We start from the raw sequence: 11,525 nt of genomic DNA, 5'->3' as shown, positions 1-11,525 counted from the left end.
TTGGGATAACTAAATTCTAATTTATTACTACTCATCGAAAGAAAGAGAATGAAGTAAAATAAAATAAAAACGGAGCCATCATGACAACTCAATGCACAAAAATTTCAATCCAGTACATTGCATTTCAGAAAAACAAATGGGCACGTTGCTGTTCACAAGCAGTAAAACATTTCCAAGCTGATCAGAAAGTACAGGCAATCAAAGAGAGAGACAGTCGGCGCCAGTTACAAAAGCAAACAAGCAGATACTAGAAAATATATAAATCTCAGTTAAATTGTAGTTAAGTAATTACCATCTAATATTTTAGCATTAACCTCTTGTCAGCTGGCAGCCACTCTCACAGGCAGCGGGCAGGTTCCAGCATCTCTGATCCTAGATGAGGCTTTTATCCCCTCTGGGGATGAGTGCGGCAGAGAGTCAGTCTCTGGTTAAGTCTCTGTCATCCCCACCCAGCACTCTGTGGCAGATGGGGTGGGAGATGCCCAGCTGAATGTCAAGGCCGTCTTCTCCCTCTGGCCTCAGTGATGTGGGTCAGGAAGGATTCAGGCCTGATCGGGGGGGTCATCTCCCCAGCTTCTTTCTTGAATAGTACAAAGACCTTCACTTGTAAGAGGTGGGACCGCCGCCTGGAGTAGGATCAGGACCGGATACATTTGTCTCTCTGTCCTTCAGGGAGATTGTCCTTTTACTTGGTGCTGGTCCAAGGCAGGTCCACCTGGGAGGAGGCAATGAGCTCTCTGTCATGCAGTTATTACAGTGCAGAGGCCCAGCCTGCACTCTGGAGCTAGGAGACGCCTTTGTGGAGCTGTGTGCCCCAGTAATTTCCTGCAGCCGCAGGTTCCACAGGTTAATCACATGCTGCAATAAGGATTTTTCCATGAATAGAATCTCTCATCCCATGCTCATGAGTGTTACTCAGACCTATCTCCTCCATCCCCCACATCATCTCTCCACTGACTCCCCATATTTCCCCTGCTGGATAGGTTGGATCCAGCAGGTCCCATGAACTGCTGATTTAAGAGTTCTCCCTTTATCTTGTCTGAATCACTGCTACAGGGAAACTCCCCAAGTCGGAGCAGGAGATGGGACAGAAGGGAAGAAACTGTGCATGGGGAAGTGGAGGGAGGCAGGCTTGAGGGCAGAGAAGGAGAATGATAGAGGGGCAGCATTTCTCCAATCCTGCCCCTTCCTCCTCATCCTATAACCTCCCAACATTTGATCCTCCACAACCAGCGCTCCCTTCCTCTCTAGTTCCCATTCCCGCATCACCAAACATTCAATCCCATTTCTACCCACCCCACAGCTCCCTCCCACTCTGGCTCTCATCTCCCCCATCCTCAAACACTCAACCATCCCCCCCCCCCAGCTCCCTTCAACCTCGGTCCCCATCCGTTTCTCTCATAGGAACCAGGGACTACCCTTTAGCTCAGTAGAGAACACCAGGAGGAGACCCACCAGGCGTCCTGGAAGAATTTGGAAGAAAAGGGTTATGAGGACACATCCACCTCCTCACCGCCACCCCAGAAACAGATCCAGGCAACGGACGTGTTAAGAGACAGAAGGCCACTGGGTCTCAGGTCCTCTTGGGAAGGCATGATATGCCCGACATCCCTGTTCCGAGGCTCGAAGATGAGGGAGACGTATCCAGAGGTCTGGGGTTCTTCGTTCCTCTTCTGCTGGGCCCAGCAGTGGGAGTAGTGTGGACTGCAGGGCAGGGGGAGGGAATCTTCAGCCAGGGGCAGAAAGCTACAGGAGGATGGTCCTCTCTCCCTCACCCACCTGGGGTCTGCTAGGCTGGGTGGAGTCAGAGGATCACCAATCAGCGTGGGGTCACCTGCTGATGCCCCCTGAATCCAGAGACAGACAGCTGGGTACTCATGCCTCTGATATGCACTGCAGCCAGCCCTCACCAGGGCATCTATAGGGTCTCTCTCCAGTGCAGAGTCTCTGGTGCATAACAAGGAGTGAGCTCTCACCCAAGGTTTCCCCTTCAGTCAGGTCACTTATAAGGGTGTCTCTCCAGAGCGGGTCCTCTGGTGTGTTGCAAGATCTGAGCTCCAGCCACAGCCGGGCATTTAATAATGGTTCTCTCTCTTGCACGGAATCTCTGATAGGCCATCAACTTCCCCTCCACCACCACCACAGTCAGGGCACTTACAGTCTCTGTTTGTTCTACATTGAGCAGCTAGCATGTGCTCTTGCCCCACAGAACACAGAAAAAGACACAGTCCCTGCTTTAAGGAGCTTACAACCTAAGAGACAAAGAGAACACAGCAGCTCAGATGCATAAAGCAGAGAAAGGGGGAAATTTGGCCCCGAGCCCAGAGCTTGCCAGAGGTCCAGGAACAAACTGGTGCTTGGACCTCTGGCAGGCCTTGGGCCCAGTATCTCCCCAGATGACTAGTCACTGGAGCGTCACAGAGCAGGGCAGTATTTGTTATTAACAAGTAAATAAGTCAAGCTTTTGTGGGCAGTGGACTAGCACAGCTGCACTTTGCAAGGATCTGAAGAAGGAGAGAGGGCAGGACCCTGCTCCACTAGCATGGGGAGGTGTTCCCGGCAGCATCATGACGGAATGCTGGGCCAAATCCAGGGGGAGCTGCCAAGCACCAGTGTATCGGCAGGGTTTTTTCTCGCGCCCATCGCGGTGGTATCATTGCAGGTGCTCAGGATCACTCCAGATCTGTCCCAACATGCCCTGAAATTGAACTAGGCGTCCAGGTCTCTTCCCCCAGAACTTCTATGAGCCTGCAAATAGTTACCTCAGCCAGTCCCTCAGCTGGTTTAATTGGCGTAACTCCAGTTAAGTCAATGCAGCTCTGCCAGGTTCCAGCAGCTGAGGATCTGGCCCTAAAACTTTATTACTCCCACACTGACTGTGAATGCCAGTAAAGATCTGCATGAGAGCAGCTGCCTGTGTATCGGGTTCCCCAAGGGCTTATTCTGCCAGCACCAATTACATGAGCAGTCCTATGGGAGTCACTGGGCTTGATCCTCAGCTCTGTTGCATCAGTTTTACATCAGTGTAACTCCAGTGTGGTTACTCCTGATTTACACCAGGGTGAGCGAGAGGGGAACCCGCCCCGGGACTCCAGCTGGGTCATTCACAATATTTAACACCCACATTTGCACAGGTGTAAATAGCGCCACCAGATGGGAGAAAGGCAGTTGGCAGTCACACCCTAATCCTGCAAACACACACACGAGACTCTGTTCACACACGGTCCCAGTCAGCTTAACGGGGTGACCCAGGTGAGTAAAGTTTACAGTCTCTGTCCGGATATCCAGACTCCATCCACCTCCGCCCCTGGCTGTTGCTCAGGTCCCTTGGAGCTGCTACTCCAACCTCTGCACGAGAGCAACAGGTAGCCCCTTTGCACTAGTTCCAGGGCACCTTCCCACAAAGAGATCAGGGACACATGCTTACTCAGTGTGGTTTCTGTCCCCCTCTAGTGGTGGATCACAAAGATGTATGAGCTGCTGCAGCCTTCGGTTGAGCTATCAAAGCCAATTCTTTTAGCTCAGGCAGCACAGCTTTCAGCTCATGCTTTGAGATCCAGAGGTCCAGGGTTCCAGCTGCTGACATCTCATCCAGGGGCCTCATGTTACAACCTGCATGGCTGCAGGGTTGCTGAGCTCAGTGACTCCACATGGGGGGGTTCTCCATATCAGGGATGAATTTCACGCCACGTGTGTGAGCGTTTGCAGGGTTTAGGCTATATCTGCAGTTTCACTGGACACCGATGCCTGGATGCCTTTCGGATCATCAGCTGCGCACCTGATTCCTCATTTATTGTTTCCTCCTTTCCACATTGTCTATTGTTTTGTTTCGGTTGTTTTTATATGTTTCGAACCATTGCCTAAAATATTCTCTATTAGTTTTAAAAATTATTTTTATCCCTTTCTCTGTTTTTATCTTTAACCGTTGCCTTGTTTTTATTTCTTTTAATACACGTTTTCTTTAACTTTCCTCTTCTTGTTGTACATAATCAGAGTTTAAGGCGAGAAGGGACGACTGGATAATCTAGTCTGACCTCCTGTACATCACGGGCCACCAGCACCCACACGCTAAACCCAACAAAGGCTTTCCTATTTTTATATAACTTTTTAACCTTTTACGGTTTCCTTTTTTTTTTTTTTTTAAATCTATTTTCTTATACTCTTAAACATTTCAAATTTTATTTTTAATACCATCCAATTCTGGTTTTTATTTCTATTTTCAACCTTTCATTTACTTTTAATTTTTAACCCCTTGCAATTCCTTTAATATTTAAATCCTTTCCTAATTTATTTTAATTTTAACCATTTACAGTTATATGTTTTTCAACTCTTCCCTATTTTCTTTTTAAAAACTTTAACCTTTCTTATTGTCTATGTTTTAGGTTTTTTTCCTTTAACCCTTGTTTTCTTCTTTTTTGATTTTCTTTTAACTCTTTAGCATTTTTCAGTTGTGTTTAACCCTATCCTTTTTCACTGGTTTTCCAGAAATGTCTTTTAACTCTTTGCACTTTTCTTGAATTATTACGATTATTCATAGACTTTAATTATTGGGTTTATTCATTTAGGCCCTTAACCTGCAAACACCGCTGCTCATGCTTAGCTTTATGCACTGTGAGTCGCCCTGCTGATTTCAATGGGACTGTATCAATTAAGCATGTGCTTATGTGTTTCAGGATTGGGGCTTTAACCCTTTCCTACTTTCTTGTTTAACTTGTATCCAATGCCCGGATACGCCCCTCCGTTCCCTCCTTATTACACCTTCCCATAAGGGACACAATGGAGAAAATGTGATACGGCCTCTCAGCTAGCGTAACCTGGTGTTGGCCCCAATGATGCAGATTTGCACTAACTCAGGCTCTGGCCCAACAGCTGAAGGCCACACTGGGCATGATTAGGCAGGGGGATGTAGGCAGGAAGATGGAGCAAGGGGGTGGGGCACAGGAGGAGATAAGATCCGGGATGCAGGCTGGAGCAGCCTCATGCAGCCTTGGAGGGGAGGATGAGGGACCCAGCTCAGCAAAGCATTTGAGTACGTGCTTGAGTCCCAACAAAATCAATGCTGAAATGGGACAGACTGTGGGATCAGATGCGAGGGGTACAATACTGCTGCAGGAAGAAGCGGGGATGGGAATCTGGGAGGCGGGTGGTATAGTTGGAGCAGAGAGCAAGGAAGATGGTCAGCATGGACGTGAAGTGGGAAGCAAGGAGGCTGGAGGGCAGCTGGGTGCAGTGGTCACGTTGAGACATGGCCAAAGCATGGGCCAGGGAGCAGTGGGAAAGAAAAGGAGATGCTGTAAGAGGAAGAACATTTGGGAGCTGGGGACAGCCAGGATACGGTAGAAGGGAATGGAGAGATTGGAGTCTGCAATAATTCTGAGGGGGTGACTCTGGGCAGTCAGGACGATAGTGGAATTGCCAACAGAGGCAGAGAAACAGGGTAAGGATGGAGTGGGAGGGAAGTCAGGGAGCTGGGATCCTGCTGTGCTGGAGTGAACGCTGGAAGGCTGATGGAAGGAATACAGATTCTCTACACTTGAAATGCTACAGCAGTGCAGCTACAGCACTTCAGTGTAGACACAACATGCGCTGACAGGAGGGGTTCTCCCTTCGGTGTAGGCAATCCACCTCCCTGGGAGATGGTAGCTAGGTCAATGGAAGAATTCTTCCATTAACCTAGTGCTGTCTACACTGGGGGTTAGGTCGGCTTAACTACGTCGCTCCGGGGTGTGGATTTTTCATAGTCTTGAGCAACGTAGCTGGGTTGATCTAACTTTTTAGTATAGGAGAGAACTAGAGAAAAGGAAATCAAGAGCTGAAAGGAGATCGGGACAGGTCAAAGGACGAGCAAACTGAACTGGGGTTCAGAAGAGAGTTGGGGCAGCATGGGTGGGGGACAGGGAGTCAAGGGGCAGATGACTACTACCAGATGGCATTGATTTCTTTCCCTTGTCTGAAGTACTTAGCAAAGTTCTGGATGGAGAGAGAGAGAGAGAGAGAAGAGAAGGCAGGTGGAATATTAATCAGGACTGAAAGCAGAGGCAGGTCAAGAGGCTTTCAATGGAGCTGGTAGAATTTTTTCATTGTGAATAATATTTGTTTTGATTTTAGCTTTCTTCTGTGAGTGGGTTGTTTACAAACCAATCCTGGTTCCTACAATAGATTTATGGAGCCAGTTCTTTAGCTGGCATAAACTGATACAGCTCCATTATTTACCCCAACAAAGACTAGCTGAACACCAGCGCCAATGATTTGTAAATATCAGCAGAATAACCTACGTGAACAATTTATATTGTATGGATTGTTTGCCAGTGGCATAATTTGATTATACATTACTTTTATGTGTGTCTTTTGTGCCATTGGTCACCTAAATCACTTGGTATTGTTTCTGCTTCCTGATTAGGAGAGTGAAACTTTTGTAAACAGGGATATCACACTTTCCAGTGCATATCTTCGAACAAACACATATGAATATGGGCATAAGCTTTTGTGGGTAAAAAAGCTCACTTCTTTAGATGCATCCCATGACTAACACGGCTACTCCAGATACATATGAATATGAAAATTTGTGGAAAAGTTCTGGATTTGTGAACATTTTCACAAATAAGTTGCAGGCACTCCAATTAATAAAACTGTCTGAAACTTTTCTTTTTTAACTGTGAACATTTCAAAAGTATTTTTGTTCCTTTGTTTTTAATAATTGGTATTGAATTTTCATTTTTTCTAAATTTTCAGAATTTTTTCATAGATTAGTCTTCATTTTTGAAAATCTTAATTTTAGCAAATGGAATGTTTGAATCTGAAATGAAAAAATTTTGACAATGAAAGATTTGTTTTGATTTTGAATAATTACCAGCATTTTACTAAGCCCACCAATCAAAATTGGCAATGGAAATAAAACAAAATGGAAACCTAAAATGACATGAAAAAGTGAAAAAAAAAACCAAAAACCTCACCTCAAAGAACAAGAGGCTAAAATATTTGCAACATTTCTGTAAAAAACAAAATTGAAAAATTTGAAAAAAACAAAAACCCAAATGATTTTGCAAAACTGTTCATTTTTGAAAAAGGACATGTTTTGTCAAAAAAATATTTTCTTAAAAAACAAACAAACAAAAAAAAAACCTGAACAGCTCTACTTGTGAATAACAGTAACAGAATAATATGATCCCACAAAGGGGAACAAAATAGACTTATCCCATTTGAACACGAACATATTCACAAATCACTTTCCCTATTGTTCATCTAGCTCTAGGCTATAATCAGGGAGAAATAAGTACTGTATGGTACCTAGATCGAGGGATGGGTGATGGGCAGAGTTAGACAAGGAAGATGGTAGAACAGAATGAGTATTAACCTTCAGTGGAGGAAATATGCATCATCATAGGATATTCTCCAGAGACCCCCTATAGCAAGGAAGTTGGAATAGAAGCATAAGCCAGGGCATGGTGATATAGACAAGAAAGGATGGAGGTGCGAGGGATTCCATGGCTAATGGATTGTAAATAATGAATCTCACACTTCTCGGTGTGAATTTGTAGTGAGATGAGGAAGGGGCTGAGAACATCAAGGAAGGCACAGACGGGAGATCATGGGAGGAACATCAAGCTGGGCAGGTGGTATGCGGGAAGAGGGCTGTATAGAAAGAGGTGACTTGATTACTGGGGAATAAGAACTCAGAGCCCAAGAGGGGCCAGAAATGGAACTGGGTGCGGTGAGGAGCAGGTCAAGAGAGAGTCAAGGAAACTGATCCAGCACTGCAAGTCAGATGAGCACGTTGGGGACAGGAAGCAAGTTGCAGTCATGTTAGATGGGACACCAGCACGGAAGCTGGAGGCACCGAGAAGGGAGGGGAAGTGGGAGGAGCCAGACGTGTGAAGGGAAAGGAGAGGGGAGAGAAGAAGAAGAGGTGGATGGTGTGAATTTTGGAGGAGGAGAAGGAATAGGGAAGGAGGAAAGAGCAGGAGAGTAGGAAGCCAACTGCACAGTCCTGGGAGCAGGGAGAGTGAAAGGGGTGGCAAAAGGCAGGGCAGAGGGGGGAAGATATGGAGGTGGTGAAGAGGGAGGCAGGTGAGCATTAGGGGGAGCGAGGGGGAACAGAGAGGCTGTGGGGGGCGGTTAGTTTATCAGTGATGAGGCCGGGGCCCCGGACGGAGCAGGCGAGGGGAAGGAAGGGTGGGGGAAGGCACGGGATGGGAAGGACAGGGCCCAGGGCAGATCCAGCGGGTTGTTGGAGAGGGTGGGGATGGAGATGGGTGAGGGGGAGGAAGGGAAAGAGGGTAAAGTGGGGAGGGGGGCAGAGGAGGTGCCCAGCGGGGAGGAGAAGGAGGCAGAGGAGAAGGCGGAGGAGGCCTGCAGGGGGTTGGTAGCGGTGGCAGCAGCGGAGTTCTTGGTGGCGGAGAGCAGCGAGGGCTTGTCGCCAGTGTGGGTGCGCTGGTGCCGGTTAAGGTGGGAGCTGCGGCTGAAACACTTCCCACACTCGGGGCACTTGTAGGGCTTCTCGCCGGTGTGCACGCGCTGGTGGATGGTGAGTTCCGAGCGCTGGATGAAGCTCTTGCCACACTCGGAGCACTGGTAGGGCTTCTCACCCAGATGGATACGCTGGTGCTTGATGAGGTTGGAGCTGACACTGAAGCACTTCCCGCAGACGTTGCACTTGTAGGGCTTCTCCCCAGTGTGCATGCGCCGGTGCTTGGTCAGGTCCGACTTCTGGATGAAGCCTTTGCCGCAGTCAGGGCACTTGTAGGGCTTCTCGCCCAGGTGGGTGCGCTGGTGCTTGATGAGGTTGGAGCGGACGCTGAAGCTCTTCCCGCAGTCCCCGCACTTGTAGGGCTTCTCGCCGGTGTGCATGCGCCGGTGCTTCACCAGGGCCGAGTTCTGCCCAAAGCTCTTGCCGCACTCAGGGCAGGTGTAGGGCTTCTCGCCCGTCTGCGTGCCCTGGTGCTTGACGTTCTCTGCCCGGTAGGTGAAGCTCTTCCCGCATTCCGTGCATTTGTGGGTCCTCTCCGCCACGGGGGAAGGCCTGGCGCGGGAGCCCCACAGGAAGCTCTTCCCGCAGTCAGTGCACTTGCAGGGACGCTCTCCGCTCAGCACGCGGCGCCGCTTGGCGCTGGCCAGGAAGCTCTTCCCGCAGTCAGTGCACTGGCAGGGCTGCTCTGAGCCCAGGTGCACCCGCTGGTGCCGCTCCAGGTGGGAGCTCTGCGAGAAGCTCTTGCCGCAGTCCCCGCAGCGGTAGGGCTTCTCGCCCATGTGGATGCGCCGGTGCCGGTCCAGGTGGGAACTCCAGGCGAAGCTCTTGCCGCAGTCGCCGCACTGGTAAGGCTTGCCAGCCGCGTGGCTCCGCTGGTGCTGCAGCAGGGAGGCGCTCAGCCCGAAGCTCTTGCCACACTCCTCGCACTTGTAGGGCTTGTCGCCCGTGTGGGAACGCCGGTGCTTGGCCAATGTGGCACTCTTGTTGAAGCCCTTGCCACATTCGGGGCACTGGTAGGGCTTCTCGGCGGCGGCGGCTCCTCCTCCTGCTCCACGCTGGGGCTTGGTGCCATTGGGGCCAACGCAGCGACCGCAGTCAGTGCACTTGCAGGCCTTCTCCCCGCCCAAGTGGGTGCGGCGGTGGCGGTCCAGGTGGGAGCTCCAGCTGAAGCTCTTCCCACATTCAGGGCAGGTGTAGGGCTTCTCGCCGGTGTGGATGCGCCGGTGGCGCTCCAAGTGCGAGTTCCAGTTAAAGCCCTTGCCACACTCATCGCACTTGTAAGGCTTCTCTTCCAGGTGCAGCTTCTGGTGCTTGACCAGGCTGGTGCTGGCACTGAAGCTTTTGCCGCAGACGTTGCACTGGCAGGGCTTGACGCCGCCAGTGTGGACCCGCTGGTGCTGGATGAAGGCCGAGCCCACACTGAAGCTCTTGCCGCAGTCGGCACACTTGTAGGGCTTCTCGCTGGCATGGCGACGCTGGTGGGTGATGAGAGTGGAGCTGAGCCGGAAGCACTTGCCGCACTCGTTGCACTTGTAGGGCTTCTCGGCGCTGCGCAGCCGTGGGCGCTTGTTGAAGCCCGAGCCGAAGCCCAGGCTCTTGCCGCAGTCATGGCACCGGCTGTGCCCCAGCAGGCTCCGCTGGTGGAACTTCTTGAAACCACGGTGAGCGGATTTGCCCTGCCTCTTGCCTGAGGGCTTCCTTGGCTGTCCTTCTACTTTCTGCGGGCCCTCGCTGGCCTTCCCCACATCAGCGCTCTGGGGAGCGCTCCCCTTGGACTTGCCCGGCATCGTCCCTTGGGCATCCACCTTCTCAAGGCCTCCCTGCTGAGCATCCTCCTCCTCATTCTCACTCACCATCCCATCATCTGCTGGAACAACGAGAGAATCCAGTAACTCCCTGGGTCTAGGAAAGGAAACTTTGGAGAAGGGAATTGGAGAGGGTCTGTCACATATTCAAATACCCATCAACACAACGGAAAAAATCAGGAGCCGGCTCTGCCATACTGCTCCCATCACCCCTTCCCCTCCCTGGCAGCCTCCCTCTCCCCTCCCCCCCCACTCCCACCCACTGCTTCCCCTCACCTAGCCACCCACCTCACAACATGTAATGAGAAACCCTTTTGAGAAACAGGGGCCAGATTCTCACAGCTTTACTGAACAGTCCCATTAACATCTATGAAGTCAAGACCAGAATGGCCCATTAAATCAGAGAGTCATAGATTCCAAGGCCAGAATGGACCATTTGTGATCATCTAGGTTAACCTCCTGTAGAACACAGGCCAGAGAACTTCCCCAAGATACTTCCTAGAGCAGAGCTTTTAGAAAAGCACCCAGTCTTGGTTCAAAAATTGTCAGTGATGGAGAATCCACTGCAATCCTTGGTAAATTGTTCCAATGGCTAATTACTCTGACTGTTAAAAATGTATACCTTATTTCCAGTTTGAATCTGTCTAGCTTCATCTCCCATCCATTGGATCATGTTAGACCTTTCTCTGCTACACTGAAGAGCCTGTTATTAAATATGTTCCCCATGTAGGTACTTGTAGTCTGATGAAGTCACCCCTTAACCTTCTCTTTGTTAAGCTAAATAGATTGAGCTCCTTGAGTCTATCACCAGCAGGCAGGTTTTCTAATCCTTTGATCATTCTTGTGGCTCTTCTCTGAACCCTCTCCAATTTATCAACTTCTTTCTTGAATCGTGGGCACCAGAACTGGACACACTATTCCAGCGGTGTTTGCACCAGTGCCAAATACAGAGATAAAATAACCTCTCTACTCCTACTCAAGATTCCCCTGTTTATGCATCCAAGGATGCATTAGCCCTTTTGGCCACAGCTTCGCACTTGGAACTCATGTTCAGCTGATTACCCACCATGACCCCCAAGTTCTTTTCAAAGTCACTACTTCCCAGGATTGAGTCCCCCATCGTGTAAACATGGCCTGCATTCTTTGTTCCTAGATGTATACACTTACATTTAGCCATATTATAACACATAGTTTGCTTGCGCATAGATTCATAGATGTTAAGGCCAGAAGGGCCCATTAAATCATCTAGTCTG

At 49.7% G+C, this 11,525-nt stretch overlaps 1 protein-coding gene across 4 annotated transcripts in view; it reads right to left on the bottom strand.

Annotated features, from left to right (window-relative positions):
* Positions 1 to 11,525, bottom strand: part of LOC117887131 (zinc finger protein 345-like) — a 42,119-nt gene continuing 30,594 nt past the window's right edge. For 2 of the 4 annotated variants that reach the window (XM_034789405.1, XM_034789404.1), the window contains exon 4: positions 1 to 10,382. In XM_034789405.1, the coding sequence (XP_034645296.1) occupies positions 8,116 to 10,382 (2,267 nt within the window). In that variant the 3' untranslated portion in view covers positions 1 to 8,115. The remainder of the gene's footprint in view (positions 10,383 to 11,525) is intronic. The other 2 variants (XM_034789406.1, XM_034789407.1) reach the window with 2 other exon arrangements.

The sequence above is a fragment of the Trachemys scripta genome, chromosome 14 (genome assembly GCF_013100865.1).
Source record: "Trachemys scripta elegans isolate TJP31775 chromosome 14, CAS_Tse_1.0, whole genome shotgun sequence".
NCBI classification, from domain to species: Eukaryota; Metazoa; Chordata; order Testudines; family Emydidae; genus Trachemys; species Trachemys scripta.
This window is presented reverse-complemented; position numbering and strand designations above follow the sequence as displayed.